At 51.6% G+C, this 21705-nt stretch overlaps 1 protein-coding gene across 24 annotated transcripts in view; it reads left to right on the top strand.

Annotated features, from left to right (window-relative positions):
- DYSF (dysferlin) overlaps window positions 1-21705 on the top strand; it is a 222990-nt gene that overhangs the window by 52115 nt on the left and 149170 nt on the right. For 15 of the 24 annotated variants that reach the window (XM_045162206.1, XM_045162214.1, XM_045162220.1 and 12 more), the window contains 9 exons: window positions 7329-7443; window positions 8599-8691; window positions 9029-9240; window positions 11198-11326; window positions 11714-11776; window positions 12436-12486; window positions 14285-14315; window positions 14909-15024; window positions 20448-20574. In XM_045162206.1, the coding sequence (XP_045018141.1) occupies window positions 7329-7443; window positions 8599-8691; window positions 9029-9240; window positions 11198-11326; window positions 11714-11776; window positions 12436-12486; window positions 14285-14315; window positions 14909-15024; window positions 20448-20574 (937 nt within the window). The remainder of the gene's footprint in view (window positions 1-7328; window positions 7444-8598; window positions 8692-9028; window positions 9241-11197; window positions 11327-11713; window positions 11777-12435; window positions 12487-14284; window positions 14316-14908; window positions 15025-20447; window positions 20575-21705) is intronic. The other 9 variants (XM_045162217.1, XM_045162226.1, XM_045162222.1 and 6 more) reach the window with 1 other exon arrangement.

The raw sequence follows: 21705 nt of genomic DNA, 5'->3' as shown, positions 1-21705 counted from the left end.
GACAATTCCCAGCCCTCATCCCCGGCCTTCCGTTATTTTTAGTGAGCTAAATAGACCCTGCAGGGTCCTTTCTTCATGGTCTGTAGAATTCCTGACCTTTCTTCTGGGTCAGCCCCACCTCCCAGGATGCACTGGGGAGTCTATCGATTTGGAAATACTTCCTCTCGGTGGGGTCCTGGGGAGTCTCTCAGAGTGTGGCCACCTTGCCGGGTGGAGTGTGTGTGTGTGTGTGTGTGTGTGTGTGTGTGTGTGTGAGGTTGGGGTCTCTTGGCTGGCTTGGTGAGTCAGGAAGTGGCCGGTCTGGGCAGAGCTCTAGAGAGTGGAAGCATTGCTTGGAACTGGGAGCTGGAGGAAGAGAGTGAGTGACTGAAGTCACATGGTGAATCGGTGTCCAGATGGGGACGAATCAGGGTGTGTGTCTCCCGACTCTCAGCGGTTGAAGGGGCTTGAGTGGACTCTGGGGTCACTGCCCTTCTGATACTGGAGTTTTCCCCAACCGTGTCTCAGGCTCCTCAAGGCTGGGATTCTTCTCTGATGGGGAAATGTCTCTTAGAGAATCCATCCCTGTCTCAGACAGTGCTCACTGGTAGAACATTCTAGTCCGTGCAGGGTGCATCGCCTGCTAAATCCCTTTTGTCCGTCCTTGGAGCTCTTCAGAAAGAGCTCTAGGACTTCTGAGACTTCTGAGCTGGCCCTTCTGGGGATCCTGAAGATGGCCAGGGCAGGCTCCGGAGACGCAGAGCACTGATGGAGGAGTCAAGGAGGGCATCGAGGCAGCAGGGGACACAGGTGTTTGGAGTCAGGGGATCTGCCTGGTGCTTTCCCCCTGCTCTCAGGGATGGGGGTTGCCCACTTTGCCATGTGTCAGGCCCCCAGTGCCTCCAACCAGAGTCTTTCGCTTCCTGACTGAGCTGCTCAAACCTCTCTTCTCTCACACCCTCTGTGCATCTGTGACATTGGTGTTTTCTTCCAGCCTGCCCGCCCCTGCTCCCCTCTAGCTCAAGGGCCCCCCCAGCCCCTGAGACACCGACCATGGGGCTGAGCCTGGCTGTGACTCCCCAGCTGCCTCACCTCACCTCCTCTCGCTGTGTTCTGGCACTCTGTCTGCACTTCCCAAGCACCAGCAAGGAACTGACTGCCTTCTCTTCCCTGGGCTGGGACTCCTGGCTGTCTGCGGAGCTTGCCACTCCGTCCCAGACCATGTCTCCAAGAAGGGTGTGAGAGCCAGAAGGTGATGGGTGGGAGTGGAACACGGGGTCTGGGAGGTGTTCCTGGACCCACCTCCAATGTGTGTGTGTGTGGAGGCTTCTCCATGCCAATCAGCAATGCCCGGATACCAGCTGGGTAGCAATGATTCAACTCAATTCTGACACCATCTACTTCGCTACAGCAGCAGATCCCTCGGGTTAAGGGCTCAGTCCTGCCCCCGCCCCCTTTCAGATGCTAGTGGCAAGCCCAGGCTGTTACCTGTGCTTCTAACCAACTGGCTATAGATCAGAGGTTCCCAGGACTTCCTCCTCAGGTTCAGGGAATTTGCTAGAGTGGCTTACAGAACTCAGGGAAACATTTTACTTGCTGGATTATGGGTTTATTATAAAAGGATATATCTAAGGAATAGCCAGACTGAAGAGACACCCAGGGCAAGGTCCGGGGAAGAGCACAAAGCTTCATGCTCTCTCCAGGAGCACCATGCTCCCCAGTCTCCACCCAGAAGCTCCCTGAATCACATCCTTTCGGGGTTTCATCGCATAGGCATGGTTGATTAAATCACTGGCCATCAGTGATTGATTCAACCTCCAGACCCTCTCTCATCCTTGGAGGTTAGGGGCAAGACTGAAGTTACAACCCTTCAGTCACAGGTTTGGTCCTCCTGGCAATCAGCTCCAGCCTCAGATGAGGTCCAGAAGTTACTTCATTAACATAACAAGAGATACCTTTGTTACTCTCAACACTTAGGAAATTCCAAGAGTTTGGGGAGCTGTAAGCCAGGAAATGTGGACAAAGACCAACTATATATGAAAAATATGCTTTGGTCGTCTCAATGATGCAGTATATGTCTTATAAATTGCAGTATAGCCTGGGACCTCCTTCCCTTCAGCCCAGGAGGTGTCTCTGGCCTGTGGAGAGTGTCTGGGACCACCCTCTAGCCCCTGTGATAGAGCTGAGTTCCACTGCAGCCCCAGGCAGGTCCCGAGACCCTCTGAACTGGGACTCCCCACCAGGGCCTGGGGCCTGGGGCTGGTTGCACGGCAATCAGGAGCACACAGAGCAGGGGATGTGGTCAGAGAGACGGAGAGCCCCGTCAGCAGCTGTGGATTCTCACTGGCCATTTTCTGAGGTTGGTTTCTGGGCTGAGTCTGGCGGGCAGAGCTAGCCAGGCATCCCCAGTTAGCTGTGGCTCAGATGACCTCAGAGGGCCAAAGGAAGCTGCTGATGGTGTGATGGGAGATTGTGAGGCTGATTGTGGGATTGTTAGGAAACCCAGCAAGACTGAGGAGGAGGAGGGGGGGCCTGCAGTGGGCTGGCCTGTGGGCTCCACCTGCCTGTCATTCTCACCCAAGTCCCTTCAGACGTGGCACACTGGGCTGCGTGCCACGAAAAGATGCCAACTTTATCCAGATGCCTCTAGCTTGAAGTGGAGAACACTACCCTTGTCCTGGGGGAGTCTCCAGGCCCACGAGGGCGCTGGACACACATGAAGGAGAGCAACATACTCACAAACGTGTTTCCATTGCAGCTTACTGATGAGGGTGTGGATGATACACCATGAAAACCATTCAGTGGCTCCTCAGCCTTGCAAGCTAGAGTCTGATCAGAAAGGGAAACCCGCTGGGTGAGAAGAGCGCATGAAACCCAGTGGCGGGATGGGCCGGGAAGCCAGATGGGCCCTGCATGTTGGGAGCAGGCACTGAGGTGCTTTGGTGAACCCCTGAGTATCCTTCAAGTGACCGAGATGCTGCCAGCCACCCCTGCCCCAGCTCAGGACCACATCTTATCTTCCTGCCAGCTTCTGGGTGTTGTCTGAGGGAAATGTAAATGTGACCCAGGCGTGTGAAGTGTGTTGGGAGCGGTGGGGGTGGGTGGGTCCAGGGTTGGTCTTCCTAAGCTCAGGGTTGGAGGGCTGTGGCCCAGCAAGCAGGCAGTGAGCAGTGGGGCTGAACACGGCAGGGTAGGCGAAGGACCTGGGAGTTGGGGCCTGTAACCTGTAGGAGGATCTGATGAGGTTGTCTGTCTTTTTGCCTTTCCTGATGTCCTGGTTTCCTGGACCCTCTTAGCCTGCGGGCCAGACAGGACCTTCCAGAATTCTGTGGTATTGTTGACTGTGAGCCCCAGATGGCAGACATGGGTGACTGAGGTTACCTGCTCCAGGGCAGCATGCTTTGATGGGCTCATGACTGACTGATAATGGCCTGTGACAGGGTGCATGTGTGGTGGTGCTGGGGCTGAGGAGCTGAGGGACAGGGCTGTCAGATGGAGTGCCTTGATATGGAGGGCCTTAAAGAGGGTCCCACTGGGGGCTGGGGGCCAGGGTCACTGTCTAGGAGAGCATGGGGCTCACATATATCCCACAGAAAGAGAATCTCAGCTCTGGTTATGTCTAGAGAAGGGGACAGGCTATGAGATATGATGTCCCAGTGAGGATGGGAGGTCCTGACCCTGAGTGAGGCCCACAGACAGGCCCCGTTTCCCTAACTCTCAATAGAGCTAGAGGTCTCCAGAATTAACCAATCCTGGGCATGAAGCAGTGGACCCTGGAGCTTGCCCCCTGCTGCGAGATCTATTCTAGATCCTGGGCTCTGGTCCTTGGAAGCTGCCAGGAATGTTCCTGTTGCTCCTTGATGGGCATGTAAAAGATGGAACTGGCTTCGTGCCTGAGGTCTCTTCTCGTGCCTGGAGCCACCGGCATGCTGCTAAGTCTTCAGGAGGTTGGTGGGGGCTCTCAGTGTGGAGATCTGATGCTCAGGAAACTCCAGGAGGGGCGGGGTTACCTGGATGGTCTTGGGCTTCAGAGGCTACTGCTAATGGCACCCAGTCCACAGCGTGGAGCAGTTACCCTCACACGGCTCCACTTCTGCGCAGAGATGAGGTACCGGAAGCCCCCAGGTGGTGAAGGATGGTGGCTGGGCAAGGTGAGCCCTGAGAAACAGGAAGTGGTTCAAAGGAATCTGGTCCTAGGGTCAGAAGCCCTCAGCCACCACATGTTAGGGGGGTTTCATTCATCTCTGCTAAATGAGATTCCTGTGGTTATAGCAGAAGCAAATTTCTCAGATTTTCAGAACCTTCTATTTTAAAATAATTTAAGATTCAGCAAAAAGCTGCAAAAGTGGTTGAAAGAATATTTTGTTCTAAGCCATTTGATTCCTTCTCCTCACTCCTCATCCTGAATTTAGTGTGTATTTTCCCTGATTAAGGACTTTCTCCTACATAACCACAACGAAACCTTCAAAAAGAGGAAATTAATATTGACGTGACACTACCATTGAACCCACAGATTCTCATTCAAGTTTTATCAGTTTTATCAACAGTGCCTTTTATAACAAAAGGATCCAATTAAGGATCATGTGTTGTGTTAGTCGTTTCCATCTCTTTTAGTCTCCATCCCCCTGCGAGAATTCCTCAGTCTGACTTTTATAACCTTGTCACCTCGAGACTTTGGGGAATCCAGGCCAGTTGTCCTGTAGGATGTCCCCCTGTTCATATTTGCTTGCTGTTTCCTCGTGACTGGGCTTCCCTGATTGCTCAGATGGTAAAGAATCCGCCTGCAATGCAGGATTCCCAGTTCGATTCCTGGGTCAGAAATATCTGCTGGAGAAGGGATAGGCTACCCACTCCAGTATTCTTGGACTTCTCTTGTGGCTCAGCTGGTAAAGAATCTGCCTGCAATTAGATTTAGGGTGTTTATCTTTGGCAGGAATGGAACACCGCAATGCTGTGCTGACCCCATCATGCCCTAGAGTGGCAGGATTTTGATTTGTTTCATTTCTGTGTGATTACCCTGGATCATTTGATCACCTGGCATTTGCTGGGTTTCTCCACCAATCTTGCATCCATTCCCCTTTCTAATAAGTAAGGATTTAGGGACAGGGGGAAGGTGCTTTGTGACTCTAAATACTTTGTTCCGTATCTAATGTTTATCCAGCAGGTTTAATACTCACTGTTATTTCTTGGTTGGATTGTTGCTTCGATGCTTGCTAAATGGTGGTTTCTTAAATCAATTATTAATTTTTTTCTGCATTAATCATCTGGCATTCCACTGTAAGGAAAAGTGTCCTCCTGTCGTATTTATTCATTTATTTCTATATGGATTCATATATTACTGTTTTATTCAGTGGTTTAGTCTGTTACCATCATCATTCATTTTCATGTTTAAAAAAGCAAAACATGTCAAAAGGTCCTTTTGGCACGTTTCTATAGTTCTTTGAATATTTCCTTGTTTTCTGGCACAAAAATAGATGTTCCTGGGTCATCTACCTTCTCTGGCCTAACCCTGGAATTCGTTACTGCTCCGAAGAGCCCAAATTGCCTTTGGATGAAGTGAAGAAAAACACAGCTTCCCAGGGCCACCCCAGACCTGAATTGGCGGCTCAGGGAGATGGGCGTGGCTGTGGGCGGGTCTGGTTATCTGGGGCCGCCTGAGCGCCGGTTCTTTGTGTCGCTAGAGCTTGGGGTTGGGGGCGCGCTGGCAGCTCAAGTGGCGACACCTGGTGGTGATTCAGGAACCTGCACGGCCATTAGGATAATGCCTTGCATCTGGGACTTAAGGGTCTCATTGCCTTGCTGGGCCTCCTACTAGGGCTCCTGGGATGGCGAACTGCGTCCAGCCTCCTTCCTCAGTGTTCTGAGCACCCTTCCTCACCCACCACACACACCCCCGCCCTGCCCTTCCTTAGCCTGGCTGCCCAAGTCCAGGACCCAGCCTGAAGGGTTCAAGCTCCAGAGCTGGATACACCCAGGACTGTGAGCTCCTTCCATCTCAGGACCAAGATTCGCTCCAAGGGTTTCCGGACATCCCTAACATTACTCAGCAGAGATGGCTGTCTAGTGAATTACACTGAGTTGCTCAGAAGATATTATGTATCATTAACAGTTATATATATAAAGAGTTTATCAAAATTTGGGGAAATGCTTATTGTCTCATATGAAGTAAAAGAAAAATATTTGATGTACAGCAGAGCCTACATAGGCTACAGTCCATGGGGTTGCTAAGAGTCGGACACGACTAAGCGACTTCACTTTCACTTTTTGCTTTCCTGCATTGGAGAAGGAAATGGCAACCCACTCCAGTGTTCTTGCCTGGAGAATCCCAGGGACGGGGGAGCCTGGTGGGCTGCTGTCTGTGGGGTTGCACAGAGTCGGACACGACTGAAGCGACTTAGCAGCAGCAGAGCTGAACATTATTCATTTAAAAAGATTGGAGAGAATTATATCAAAATGTGAATAATGGTGGGATTATGCAATTTATTTTATTTTACATTTCTTTTACATTCTGAAACTTTCATGCTTTGGAGTTTTTCTTACTCTGATGGATTAAAAGGCTGCCCCAGGAGGCCTGCTGGACCAGGGAAGGCTTGGTCAGGCCTCCATTGGCCTGGGAGCAGCAAGGCTGGAGAACCTGCCGTGGCTGTACCTTTTTTTCAGGTCCTTTGAAGGGTGTTGGTCTCCTGGTGGGCTTGGCTGGGGTGGGGGCACAAGGCAGCCTCCCCCGTCCGTGTGAACGGCCTGATGGGTCACCCCTCCTCGCTGATCAAAGCCAGAGCATCTGGGGGTTGCTTCTGGGAGGAAAGAGGGCCTCATCCTTTCAGTGCTATCTGGGCCTGAGCAGAGAGAGGCTGAGCTGTCTGTGGAGAAACAGGGGAGGACCCTTGACTGAGCAGAGTGGCCAAGGGGGCTTTTTTTTTTTTCTGAAGATGGGCGTAAGCTGAGAGTTGAAAAGTCCTGCAGGTGAAGTTCATTCGCTGATGCATTTATAGAAGCTTGCCAGGCTTTCAGTTCACGGACTTAACCCTCATTTGACCCCACGCCCAAAGTGCCGTTGCTGTCACCACCCCCACTTTACAGATGAGGAAACGGAGGCCCAGAGAGCTTTCAGATCTTGCCAAAGTCACCCAGCTTCTGAGTGGTGGAACTTGGTTCCAGATTCAGTGCTCCTAACCATGTGACTCTGTTGATGGGCCCCTGGGGGTGGCTTTGCTGAGCCTCTTGCAAACCAGACTCCATTCCTGGTTTGGAGGAAAGGAACAGGGATGCAGGGACAGGAAGCATGCTGGAGGGCGGTGGTCGGAGGCCAACACAGTAACCTGCTGCCCTCTCACCCCAATCTGTTCCAGGCCTCGCTGGTCCTGCAGGTGTCCTACACGCCACTGCCTGGAGCCGTGCCCACCTTCCCACCCGTAACACCTCTGGAACCCTCCCCGACTCTGCCTGACATGGATATGGTGGCTGGTGAGGAGCCCACCCTCACCCTGGCAGGGCCGGGGGGATAAGCCTAGTGGTGGCACCTGAGCCTGGGAAGGGGGTGCCTTCCTAGATTGGGGGCTGCCCGGGCCTGGCGAAGAGAGGCCGTGGGTGGGTGGGGAGTCTGTAGAACTGACTTCTGTCTTACAAAATAAAGCAGTAGGAGGCCCCATAGGTGCCACTAGGGTTAGCATGAGGACGTCCTCCCAGCGCCAGCTGTTCAGGGAGGGTGTTGTGTGGGCGCTGGGTACCCGGCCCTCTGCAGCTCCAGAGAGGTGGGAATTTTAGAGGGCAGGCCTGTGCTGGGGAGCAGGTCTATCCTAGGAGATGCCTGAGCCCCACCCGCTGCCCAGCACTCTGCAGGTCTTTAGCAATGACATGTGGCGAAAGAGTTGGACTTTCCCTGAGAGCCCTGAGCTGATGTCAGGGGATGAGTTCCTGTCTTGCCTTGACACCAAGTAGTTGTGTGGCTTCGGGCCAGTCACTCCTTCTCTGGGCCTGCAGTTTATTATTTGTGGAAAGTGAGCAGACTGAACTGACCAAGCCTCACGGTTGCCCTTTACCTACCTCTTCTGGCCCTGTGAAGTGAGGACCAGCCCGGGTGGCTGGCTTGTCGGTGGTGGCTGGGGGGGATGTGACAGTTCAGCCTGCTGGAGTGAAAAGGAAGCACACAGATGGGCCAGGTGGGGTCTTGCCCCTGGGAAAGATTCCAGCCTTTCTCCCTTCATGAAGGGAGCCCATCCCAGGTGTGCCCTGAGCCCCTCCTGGGGCCCGTGTGGGGCTCCTGGTGGGGGAGGTAGAGTGGGGCCCCTCTTGTTGGCCTTGGCACTGTCTGAGCTCAGAGGTGGGGTGATCCCTCTGGACTGGGGTTGAGGGAGGATGAAGGGGGTGCTCCTGGTGACCGAGATGGAGAGACTGAGGGTCCCAAATGTGCTGGGACCACTTTGAGGTGGATCTGACAAAGTTAGGCTCTGCCCCGAAGGTGGCGAGAAGGTCCATCTGGACAGACAGGGCACCTGTTCCGGAGCTTTGTGTTGGGCAGGGGCAGGCGGGGCGGGCAGGGCTGGTAGGGTGGGGGGCCCTGGGTTGGCTTCCCTCACCAGCTCCCTCCCCTCCTGGGGCTGTGCCCTGCCCATGTGCCAGGTGGGGGCCAGAGCCAGGCCGAGACCTGGTCCCTGCTCAGTGACAGCACCGTGGACACGAGACACTCTGGAAGGAAGTGGCTGGCCCCCACGGGTGAGACGCGGGCTGGGCTGTGCCGGCCCTCCTGCCCGTAACCAGCTCACTAGCTGCCGCCATCAGCTCCCCAGAGCGGGCAAGGCAGCCAGGAGGGCTCCTCCTGCAGGTCCTGGTGGGGAGGGCTGGGGCCATTCTGTCTCCTCCTGCCTGCTAACCGGACTGACCACCCTCAAGTTTCAGCTGTTGGAAGCTCTTCTTCTTCTCCCTCATCCGTCCTGGCTGACCGCTGGGGAAAGAGAGGGGCGGGGGAGGTGGGTGCTGGGCCTTTGGGTCTGCCGTCAGCTGGGACCCAGGGGCCAGAGGGACCCAGCCTCATTACAAGCCTCTCCTCCAGACACAGGAGGAGAGGAGGACACTGAGGACCAGGGGCTCACGGGAGACGAGGCCGAGCCATTCCTGGACCAGAGCGGGGCTCTGGGCCCGGGGGCCCCCAGCACCCCGAAGAAACAACCTTCCCATCCACCCCCCTACCACCCCGGAGGGGGAAGGAAGAGAAGCGCGCCTGCGCCCAGAAAGCCGCTGTCGGACAAGCCGCAGGACTTCCAGGTGACCGCGGTATCCTCCTTCAGCCAGAGGCAGCCTCTGAGGCCAGCATTAGACCTGTCTGTGTAGCCGTGGGGCAGGTCCTAAGAGGGGAGTCTGGTTCCCCTGGGTCCTGGGCAGACGCTCGATGGGGAGGCCATGTCTTGGGGCCTCTAGAAAAAGCCTCTGCCCAGCCCCTGGTTTTACTCTTAAAAAAAGGCAGGGGGTGGGGGCGTCACTGCCCAGCGCCAGCATCAGCACAGCTGTTACCTGTTTGCCCAGCCAGATGCCCCCTAGCCAGTGCTCTGGCTCCCCTGTCCGCGGGATTTCCCAGGCAAGAATACTGGCTGGGAATACTTGTTCAAAGGGACGAACAGCATGGCTGCCACCTGGGGCATGACTCAACATGACCCACTGACTCAATCTGCATTTGAACAAGATCTCCAAATCTAAGACGCTCTGCCTGTCTTTTTTTCTCTATCCGTTCCCCCTGTTAACAGTCATGGTTTTTCTGAAGGTCATGTGCAGTTTGAATTTGTTCAAGCTTGTCACAGAATAAAACTATGAAAACCAACCCTTTGACTTATTTTTATCCAAAAACCTATCTCATTTAATTTGGGTCTTTTTTTTTTTTTTTTTCTTTTCTACAGAACTTTCCATTTTGATATAATTGCATTTAGTGATATTTAACTTCAGAACTATTTTAAAAATTAAAAACAGGAAACGTCAATATGTATTTATTAAATGCAATGAATTATAAAACTATATTTCAGTTCCAAATTGTGGTAATTTCAGAAAAGTTTTAGTTATAACCCACAATGTTCACCTGCTTCCCTGATGACTCAGACAGTGAAGAATCAGCCTGCAATGCAGGAGACCCTGATTTGATCCATGGATCAGGAAGATACCCTGGAGAAGGAAATGGCAGCCCACTTCACTATTCTTGCCTGAAAGATCCCATGGACACAAGAGCTTGGTGGGCTATGGTCCATGGGGTCACAAAGAGTTGAACACTACTGAGTGACTAACACTTTCACTTTCGTGTTTGCCTGAGAGACAGAATTCTAATTTATTATTATTTGCAAGACATGCCATTGTTTTCTCCTTAAAACAAACAAACAAAAACTTTTGGGACTTTCCTGGTGGTCCAGTGCCTAAGACTCCTAATGCAGAGGGCCCAGTTTCCATCCCTGGTCAGGAAACTAGATCCCACATGCCACATTTAAGACCCAGTGAAGCCAAATAAGTAATACATGAAAAAAATGATTTTTTTGGTAGAAAATTTGGAAAATACAATGAAAAGAATAAAAATCACTCACTCCCTCTTCCCATTGCCATTGATAATATATCCTACAGCAGCTTATTTTTAAAATAAATAATTGCTGGTTAGAAATTAGAACCAGTAAACACTGCATTTTTTCATGAAAGTTTTAACACTTTAAAACGTAATATTCTTAAATCTTTTGCATAACTTTGGAGGCACAGATGTTCTTGAAACCCTCATTTATTGAAAGTTCAATGAAGAAAACTCACTTCTAAGAATGTCAGACATTCTGTGCTGCATCTTATACTATATAAGGATGAAGTGGGGTTGCATCACTATGTAGCTCTGACCTCTGAGGGAATTGTCAGTGAGGAGTATTCAAGTCCCCCAAGAACCTCACCACTGAGGGGTCTGAGACGGGGCTTGTGCAGGAACTGAACAGGGACTGGATTCTCAGGCCACCCCTGGAATTTACTGCTGGCAGCTTACCTGGGGCAGCCTGGCAGCTCTTATGAGGCACCATGGAGTGTTATAGATGCCAAGGAACTTGGTGGGAAAATACTGTTCTTACGATGTTCTTCCTAATTCCTTTTTAATGCCTGTCCCAAGAGGCTGGCTGTGAGGGTGGGCCCTGAGATTTCTGACTCTCGCGTGGGGGTGGGGGTGCGTGCCTGACTTCTTCCTCTCCTCCGGCTCATAGCCTCTCCTGGCTTTCAGATCAGGGTCCAGGTGATCAAGGGACGCCAGCTGCCAGGGGTGAACATCAAGCCTGTGGTCAAGGTCACCGCCGCTGGGCAGACCAAGCGGACGCGGATCCACAAAGGAAACAGCCCCATCTTCAATGAGGTGGGAGCCCCTGGGTTAGGGCTAGTGCCTTGGTGGGAGCGCACAGCAGACGCCTGGCAGTTCACTCAGGTTTTGCAGATGGCACTAGCATTGGGTGGAGAGCAGTGCCGGTCCTGAGTAGGTTATCTGAGGAACTGGAGAGAGGGCTCCTGCTCTTACTCCTGCCTTGGGCTCCCCCTGCTCCATACCCCCACCATCCATGGGGATGGCCACCCTGTCCTTGAGATGACCACTTCCGTGAGGTTGAATCCCCAGAGCCTGGTGCTGGGTTGAGCCCACCGCACACTCACTGTGTGGACCAGCCCCGGAGGCTGGGCGGTGGCCGTCTCCTCCCGGCCCCAGGCTCAGTGGGCCTTCATCTGTCCCCCTCTCGCCCTGAACCAACAGACTCTCTTCTTCAACGTGTTTGACTCTCCCGCGGAGCTGTTCAATGAGCCCATCTTCATCACGGTACGTGCCAGCCATCAGACACTTTCTGTGGGCTCCGTGTGTGTGTGTGTGCATGTGGCAGAAGCTTAGAAGCCGAGCCCGGGTGACAGGGAGCAGCTCACAGCCTCGCGCTCCCCCCTCCCATTCTGCTTGGCACAAAGATGCCTTCGGGGCTTGGATGCAGGCGGCAGCGGAGTGGGGAGACCCTGACACTGCCCAGCTTCCCCAGGTACCAGACTCATTCGTGCTGTGGTCCTTTGATTTTCATTTTATTTTGTTTGTCTATATGTCTGCTTCTGGCCAAGGTTTTGTTTCACTGGACCTTAGCTCTTTCCATCATCCCCGCTTCCTCTGAAAGGCAGTATAGTTGAGTGGCTAGAAGTGTGGGCTCTGGAGCCAACCCATCTGGCTTCTAGTCCTGCCTGTGCCAGGGAGAGGACGTGTGATTCTGTACAAGCGGCCTCTGTGCCTCTTTCTTCATCTGGAGAATGGGAACGATAATAGTACCTACTTGTGGGGTTCCATGAGGGTTGAGCGTTGCTTGGAACAATCTCCGGGATAGAGCCAGTGTTGTCCAGAGTGTGGGCTGTTGGTATTTGGGAAGGAGGAGCAACTGGGCTGGGACCTGTCTGGGCCCATGTTTACTTGTGGACCAGAATTTTAGTTTGTTTTCCTTTCAGGTGGTGGACTCCCGTTCCCTCAGAACAGATGCTCTCATCGGGGAGTTCCGGGTAAATGGTTTATTCTCTTTGAAAGCAATCAGTTCTCGTTTATCCACATTAGCAGAAACTCTGTGGATGATGGGCAGGGTTGGTGCTCAGAGACCTGTCCGTCTCGGTCTGTGTTTGGAAAAATATGATGATAAAATCCAAACAAGATCTTCTCCTAACCCAGAAATCCTCTTCACAAAGGTAGTAGAGAAAGAGAGCACTTTTGTTATTGAATAAGCATTAAACCAGTATGATGGTATTATGGGCCATCTGATAAGAGATTGCAAAGACAGAAAGAAATCCTGTATAGAGCCAAGCAGACACAACCCATTCCATACGTATTCTTGAGATGAACAATAAACAATTACTAATGCCCAAGTGAGTGGCCAGGATAGCGCCTTCAGTACACATGATTCATCCTGACTTTACCTGGTAATTGGGGTGACAGTCACAAGAAAAATCAGAAAACAAACTTGCATTTTTATGATGGGAGGTAATTTTACAATTTGGTTAAGGTAGGCCCTTCCCTTGCCAGAGATTGGAGAGCCTGGGGAAAGGCACTCCTGGGTCCTAAAGCTGAGGAATGACTTATCTGGCTTCTAAAAAGATACATTTCAAAGAGTCAGGGAAAGTACTTATACTGACAAGTTTTCCAAGGAAAACGTTCTGAGAAAAAGAGAGGAGAGGGAAATCGCCCCGCTTCTCTCCAACGGGGGGAGTTCAGCTTCTTACTGTCAATCCACATCCGTCTTTGCATCCTGGGGAGGCAGTGTGGGCCCTGAGTTTGGGCAGCTCTCTCCCTCAGTCTGGCCGTCTGGGGCCAGCGCGACTCCAGTGCTCAGTTCTCCGAGCTCACCGGGGCTGGGGAGTGGGTCCAGATTGGGAGTCGCCCAGGAGGCGGTGTGGGGTGACCCTGCCCCTTCCTGTGTCCCAGACGTGCAGAAACGAACCCGCAGAGGACCTTGAACTGATAGCATGGGATGTGTTTAACAGACTAGCGTCAAGGCAACGGGTACTGGAGATCTTCACAAATGGCGTTTTAATGTCATTCTTATTGATTTTCTGTTTTGAATCTTCAAGAATTTATCAAATGGAAAGAAAGGGCACAGGTTTATTTGACCCTCCTTCTGCTTTCCAAATAAAATACGGCCCCTTCTCTGAGAAGTAGTCACAGATAGAAAATGGAATCTGTTTTTCTAGAGAAGCAGTTTTTTTTTTTTTTTTTTTTTTAAAGAATGGATTGAGCTTGAGTCATTCTATAATAAGTGGGGTCTTATGTTTTGAGTCTCTAATCTTATTGTAAGAACCCAAGGGTGAGGTTAAAAAAATTTTTTTTTCTAATTATAAAAGTAATCCATGATTTTAAAAAAACTGTAGTTTTTGAGAGCAATTTTAGGTTCATAGCAAAATCGAGTGGAAAGTACAGAGTTCCCATATGCCTCCGCCCTACACATGCATAACCTCCCCTACCATCACATCAAAACCTGTAGGGTTTTTTTAATAGAAAATTATATAATATAGGAAAAAATAAGAACAAAATAAAAATCACCCAAATCTGCCACCCAGAGGTAGTGCAGTTACCATCCAGCATGTTTCCTTTGCTCTGGCTTTTCTATGCATAGATACACTTCACCAAACTTCAATTAAGATATATTCCACTTTTTCCCCATGTAATAACAGGTGACCAACATTTTCTCATGTCTCCAAATGTTCTTGAAAACATGATTTTTAATGCATCAGATTTTTGATTTTCATGCATCATACTTTGTTTAACACTCTGCTGGCAGGACCGTGACCTGTGCCTCTTGTTTGCTTTCAGCTGGACGTGGGCAGCATCTACCGAGAGCCCCGTGAGTCGCCCTGTCGCCCTCTTGGGCAGGTCTTTGCATCTGGGTTCCGGCTGCATGGGGGCACCCACTTGGGACACTCATGTTTTCTTCTTGGGGATTTTAGACTTTAGAGGTGGAGTCTGATCTTGGAGGTGAGGCTGCAGGAATAAAGAGAGGGCAGCTTTCATTTTCTGGGTAAAACAGGTCCCCAGGAATATCAAACCCTCATGTGGGTTTCAGCTGGCCCAGTTGGGATGCTAAACTGGAAGCCCTAAGCAAAGATTGCTGGAGGCTGGGGTCCCTCCAGATGGATGAGTCATTTGGACGACAAGTCTAGGATTTCTCCGCACCTTGGTCTCTGGTCTGGTCTGGTTACTTCCTGAAGGGGAGGAAAATGGCCTGGGGTCTGGCTTTGGCAGCCTCTGATAGTGGTGTCTGTTGACATTTCTGAATGAACACTCAAAATACCTTTTATTTTAGAACTGGAGTCCTTCCCCCATGTCTGGGTAGATGAGTTCTTCATCTCACCCAGTGGAGTCCACCCTGGGCTCCCCGGTGTGGTCGCAGACTTGGGTCCTTCCAATTTGGGGTCACCAAGGGTGTTGTTCCCTTAGGACATGCCTACCTCAGGAAGTGGCTGCTGCTCTCAGATCCCGACGATTTCTCTGCTGGGGCCAGAGGCTACCTGAAAGCGAGTCTCTGTGTGCTGGGGCCTGGAGACGAAGCCCCCGTGAGTACATTCCTCGTCCTCCTCATAAGTACTACCACCGGGCCATGGGGGCACCAAATGAACAAACAAAAAACTTTAGCTTTTCTGATTTAAAAGGATACATGGCAATTGTGAGAAATGTAGAACATGTGGGAAAGCATAAATATGAAATGAATCACTCATCATTCTGCCCATCAGAGAGAACCATCATTAATACTTTAGTGCATATTCTCCCATCTATATATAGTGTATATCTATTCTTTTTCAGATTCTTTTCCCTTATAGATTATTATAAGTATTGAGTAGAATTCCCTGTGCTATACAGTACGTTGTTGTTTATATATAGTAGTGTGTTAATCCCAAATTCCTAATTTATGCCCCGCCACCTTTTGGTAACCATAAATTTGTTTCCTAGGTTTGGAAGTCTATTTCTATTTTGTAAATAACTTCATTTTTATCATTTATTTGGATTCCACATATAAGCAATATATGACGTTTGTGTTTCTCTGACTCACTGCACTCAGTATGACAATCTCTGGGTCCATCCTTGTTGCTGCAAATGACATTATTTTTTTTTTAATGGATGAGTAATACTCCAGTGTACACATACACTCACATATACACTCTCATGTACAACACACACACACACACACACAGACAAGACCAAAGGATTTCGGAGCAGACACAGGAGCTGGAGGCTTTGTGGGAAAGCCTCCTAATACTCAGTGGCCGGGACCCAGAAGGTAGGTGGATGGAGGTGCTGTTAGGCGTGGATGAGGCAGGCATGGTGGAGGCATGGGGCTGGGGAGCTGATGAGCCTGGCAGGGAGGGTGAGGGAGGACCAGGCTGATGAGGAGGACAAATAATAGGGAAGGGCTAGGGAACACACATTTTTTAAACCCCTGCTGTGTGCCAAGCTCTGTGTTGAGTGCCTCCCGTGGTATGAGGGGGATTGGAGAAGGTAGATAGTATGGAGGCTGTTTTTAGAGAAGGGTCTCAAGGTCAAGGTTTTCCTGGAGCGTTGGTTCTGAGCGGCTGGAGATTCTAGCAGCTGCAGGGGAGGGAAGATTAAGATGCTGTTGGTGGAAGACAAGGACCTGTGTTGGTGAGTGACTTGTCCTTGTGGATATTGACTATCTCATGGGAAAATTGGAAATCAGATACACAAATGGTGAAGCAGATACTGAAATGATCAAGGCAGGGGGAGGCAGGAGTTGGGGAAAGCGGGTCTCCAGGGGAGGGTTGGGGAGGTGGAGTCCCTGGGGAAAGCCGTGTGTGATGGGGAGGTGGAGGGCAAGGTCCCTGAGGAGGTTAAGGCTGAAGAGCTGGCTGATGATGCAGGCTCAGGCAGCCCCAGTGGGAAGGATTGGGGCAGCCCTGAGTGCTGTGCAAGGCCCGGCAGAGCTCAGGCGGCCCAGTCCCTCCCAAGGGTGCCTCCCCTGCCCTCTCATCCCCTGTTCCTCTGCAGCTCGTCTCTCCAGACGCTGTGCCTTCGTGCTCCTGCAGATCATCTCTGAATGTGTTCTCCTTTCCTAAAACACTCCTTCTTCCGCTCCCCATTCATCGGACCCTGGTTTTTCCCAGATGAAACCACTTTTCTTGAGACCGGCTCAGAAGGAAGCCTGTGTTTTCTGCTCCAGCTCACCATGGTCTTTAGAATGGGAAGCGTGGCCATCTTTTGGTTTCCCATGGCAGCTTCCCAACTTTAGCTCTGCCTTCTTTTCTGAAGCCCGCCTCTCTGGTTATTTCCCTCCTTCTGGTCTCCTGGGCTGTTACCTACCCCTGGGGCAGGAGGGTCCTTGCTGGCAGGTTTCCCTGTTTGCCATTGTTCCGAGACCAATGTGTCCTCCCTGATGAGCCGTCAACATCTGATCTTACCTTCTTTAAGCCCTTGAGCTCAGAAATCCCTCTCGCCAGCAGTTTCTTTCTGCCTCCTTCCCTCCCTCACCCTCAGTGAATGGTTCTTCCTCACTGAGGTTACAGCCCTGACCCCTGTCTGTTTCCCTGCCCATCAGCTGCCTCCTGCAGCCTGGTCCCCGGCTCCCATCCTCTCTCTTGCTTGGTGCTCGCTAGCCCTGGGTTTTGCTGCTGTATCTCCGTGTTCCCCACCCTCCCCATGACACACTGTCCACACCACCCTTTGGTCAGCTTTGGTGGCAGAAGTCACTGGAAGTGCTGTCAACCTCTTCTTTTACTTGGGTGATGTTTGCTTCTTATCCCGTTCTCCATGGTGGCTGTTTCCTAACTTTCCAGTCTTTCCTAAGCTCCCGCCTCCGCTCCCCTTAGAGAGGCAGAGTTGCACAGTGGCAGCGACGTGAGGGCTGAAGTTCCTCTTCCCTCCCTCTCCCTCTCCCCACCTCCCTTGCATGTGCTTGAGCCCTGCCTGCTTTCTTGTTCAGTCTGTTCTGCCTCTTCTCTGGCTCCTGTCCTCTGGTCTGAACGAGGCTCCAGATTTCCTGATCTCAGAATACCCTTGCTTTCACCCCTCCTGTCCAAGCTGTTTTCCTCGTCCTTTCAGCCATCCTCAAGGCTACCTAACTCTTGAGAGGACCCCACGTCCCCTTTCTCCAGTCCTTCACCAGCTGCTCGCTCCTTCATTGGTTCAGTGTGCCTCCCATCACCTCCTTCCCTGAACCATTTGCCTAAGCCCACCCATTGCCAAGTCCCGGGAGCTCTTCTCTCATTAATCTGATCTGCTGCTCCACAGTGTTTGATTCCAGAGCCATGTCTTAGCTGAAACTCTCTCCTCCTTCAGCATCTATGACTCCCCTAATTCTTTTCCTTTTTTTAAAAAACTGGATTCTTCAAATTTAGCAGCTCAATAGGATTTCACTGCCTGCGTCTCTGCTGTGCCTTTGACATGACATTCAAGGCCCATGACCATCTGGCCTCAGCCAGATTTTGCAGCGTATTTGTCTATCTGTGGAGGAGCCGGTCTCTGTCCACCTGGGCTCCTAAATCGCTCACCTCCAGCCTGGATCCTCGCAGCTCCAGATGCTCGGTTCCAGTTTCCTGTAACAAAGCACATGAACACGTCCCTTTGGCCCCTCTGACTTCACCTATGGGAACCCAGTATCATTTGGTGACCACTCCTATGTTAGGTGATATCTTGGGAAGTGGCACTCGTCCCCTTGGTCCCCAGGTCAGAGGCCTGAACACCCTTCCTCATCCCTCAGTCCAAACCTGGAAGTCAACATGCACACAGTTGGCCAGTCTTGTTGGTGTGACGACCACGGTGCATGCTTCTCCTCTTTCCAATCCCAAGACCAGAGACCAAGGTCAGGCTCTCACATATCTTATCTGGGCCTTCCTGTGAAGGAAGATGTGGTTCAGCCGCTGTGAATCTAGTTAGCCCCCACATTACCACCAAAATCACCTTCTTTAAACCCAGGTACAATCACATGATGGGCTTCCCAGGTGGCACGACTGGTAAAGAACCTACCTGCCAGTGCAGGAGACATAAGAGACACAGGTTCGATCCCTAGGTTGGGAAGATCCCCTGGAGGAGGGCATGGCAACCCACTCCAGTATTCTTGCCTGGAGAATCCCATGGACAGAGGAGCTTGGTGGGCTATGGTCCATGGAGTCACAGAGCTGGATGCGACTAAAGTGACTTAGCATGCATGCATGCACAAATCTTCCTTAAAAATCTTCCAGTGACCCACCCTGCCTGCCAGTTACTTTCGGGATGAAGTCCAGAATCCTCAGCATCACATTCAAGGCCATTAGCATTTGGCCTCAGGCTGATTTCGCAGGGCCACTTGCTGGTGTGTGCCTGCATGGACTCTGTGCTGTGGCCACGCCAGTCAGTGTGACCCTTTCCAGAGTGTACTTCCGTCCTTGCCTTTCCACCTGTCGGAAGGCCTTCTCTGCCTCTGTTGACCAAAAGTCACTTTGTTCTTTAAGACCCAGTCCAGATGCTACTTTCTCCACGACGGCTGCCTTGTCCTCCAGGGAAACTGATGGATCTTTCCTTTCGGTCACCACCCCATGTTTCATTAGTTTGGTTAGCTGTTGTGTCCGTCTCTGTCACTGAGACTCAGTTTGTTGAGGTCAGGGACAATATAGTAAATATGGACCCTTTTATCTCCCCTCTCGCCTAGTACAGGTCTTGTACACAACAGGTGCTCGATCAGTGATCGTGGCCTATGGGAACGAACAGTGTTATGGATGACTGAAAGTAGAGGAGGGCTGAATGTGAGCTGAAGGAAGTGTAGAGCTATTACTAGCTCCTTCCCAGGCTCTTGTGTGACACGAGGCACTCTGGGATGGAGAATTTGGCTGCGGGGATTCTGAAGCAGGTTTCTACATGCAGACGGGGTGAGGATGGTCTAGGCAGCTCTGCAAGGAGTGGACTGCTGGGCATGGCCTTGTGCCACCTCTCCTCTATCCCTCTGCCCCTCACCTGCCCAAGTGCAGCAGGTGGATCTTTTGTTCCTCAAACTGCACGTCAGCCCTTGCTCTGCGTGAGTTGAGGCCTCTGCCTTATCCATCATCCAGGTCTCAAAGCTGGGCTACCACCGACACTGTTCCCTACCCCCGTGTCCATAGTTACCAGGCCTCTTGCTCCGTTCTCCCTAAATCCCACTCCCCTAGTTCTGCATCCAACCTCTGTGAACTCTCATCCAGCTTATCTGTAAAGTGGGGGGTATTCTAGGCCCTGGCCCCCTGCAGCATGGACATCACTTGGGCACTTGTTGGAATGCACAGGCTCGGGCTCCACCCCAGACCTGTTGAACCAGAACCCGTGTTTTAGTTGGAATGTGCAGCAGTGGTCCAGAAGACACTGACTCTCCTGTTTCTAACGTACAGCCACGTCTGAGACCCACTGCTCATGGGGCTTGCTGTCAGAATTAAATGAGAACATGTATAAAATCAATATATATTATTTTAATTATTACTGTTCTAATCAAAACACTCAGCACATGCTATGGCATTCATTTGCTTAAAGGTGGCTTTCACTGTGAAAGGGTGAGTGCCACGCAGGCAGGACCTCTGTCCACCTTGTTTACTGCTACATCCCTCGCCCCCGGCATGAGGCTGACACTCTTAGTTGCTAAATAAATACTGGTCAGGTGAATGGACAGACCTTACTGAAGACGGTGGCCAGCCTAGACCCCTGTCACTTGTGCGCTGTTTTTTAATGGGCGGGTTGGGAAGGAGACGGTGGTTCTTGAGTGCCTGCTGGTGACACGTGCCCTGGCACATTATCGAAGTCGACCCGCCCAGAGCCTGGGAGGTCAGTGTCCTTGTCTCCACTGTCCAGATGAAGCTGAGTCTCAGGCTAAGGAACCTGCTGGAGGTCACAGGCTACGAGTGGGCAGGATGAAATCTGCCTGTCTTCAAGATAAACTATTTAAGCGTGTTGGTCAAGCTCTCAGAAAAGGAAGGGAAAACGCTGTGCTTGGGGACTCATTAAGTAGTCAGATTTGGTTGTATTGTAGTTGGAGAGAAAAGACCCCTCTGAAGACAAGGAGGACATCGAAAGCAACCTGCTTAGGCCGATCGGCGTGGCCCTCCGTGGAGCGCACTTCTGTCTGAAGGTCTTCAGGGCCGAGGACTTGCCACAGAGTGAGTGTGGGGCCCTTGCTGGGTGACTGTGACGGGGGGACCTGGGCTGGGCCGCCTCAGATCCCGGCAGGAAGGAGAGGGAGGGGCTGGCCCCTGGCTCCCTCCCTGCCTCCTCCTGGCCTGGCTTCTGCACCCAAGGATCTGCTAGATCTGTGCCAGCCCAGCTTCCCTTCTGCTCTGCTGTCTGGGCAAGCCTCACACCCTCTCTAGACTGTTCTTAGGAGAAAAGCAGCCAGAATTAATGAGAAGTAATATCAATGCTGGTGAAGTCACAGAGATGCAGGCAGTCCTCAGAGTACTAGCGGTCCCTAGGTCTGGTTCAGCATCTCCTAGGCCTGGTCTGGCTGTTGGACCACTCCATGCACCATTTTCTTGGCTCACATTAGGGGAGAGCATAGTTTCAACCAACAAATGCAGAATGTTCTATACCTGTATTTTAATCCCATTACTTATTTAGAGGGTTTCCCCATGATTTTGGTTCAATTAAACGTGTACAGAAGGAACCCATTTATTGGTGTCATTAGTCAAAGCAGAAACCCTCAAACAATTAGCTTCATGCAAAACTTGTAAACAGGGACCCAAGGAGTCCCCAACTACTTGTTCTCTCAGCTAGCAACAGCGCCTGGTATAATTCTGCTAATGCACGCTGGGACCCTGGGCTGGGCTGCCTCAGGTCCCTGCAGGAAGGAGAGGGAGGGGCTGGCCCCTGGCTCCCTCCCTGCCTCCTCCTGGCCTGGCTTCTGCACCCAAGGGTCTGCTAGATCTGTGCCAGCCCAGCTTCCCTTCTGCTCTGCTGTCTGGGGAAGCCTCACACCCTCTCTAGGTTTCCCAAGGGTTTGGGGACTGTTCTTAGGACAAAAGCAGTCTCCTGCACCATTTCCTGATACTGAAAAGCACCAGCACCATTTCCATTCTATTGTGTGCTTATGCCTGGCTCCCACCGATTCTCCTTCCCTCCTCTAGGAAGCCTCCGGCTGAAGACTGGCAGCCCCTGGCTGGGGAAGCAGTTGCTGAAATGTTAGAAGGGCTCAGTGTATCCACTGAGTGGAGACTCCTGGGTGTTCAGTTTGCCTGGGACTGTCCTGGTTTCAGCACTGGAAGTCCCACATCCCAGGAAGCCCTCCTTCCCTG

The sequence above is a fragment of the Bubalus bubalis genome, chromosome 12, assembly GCF_019923935.1.
Source record: "Bubalus bubalis isolate 160015118507 breed Murrah chromosome 12, NDDB_SH_1, whole genome shotgun sequence".
NCBI lineage: Eukaryota > Metazoa > Chordata > Mammalia > Artiodactyla > Bovidae > Bubalus > Bubalus bubalis.
This window is presented reverse-complemented; position numbering and strand designations above follow the sequence as displayed.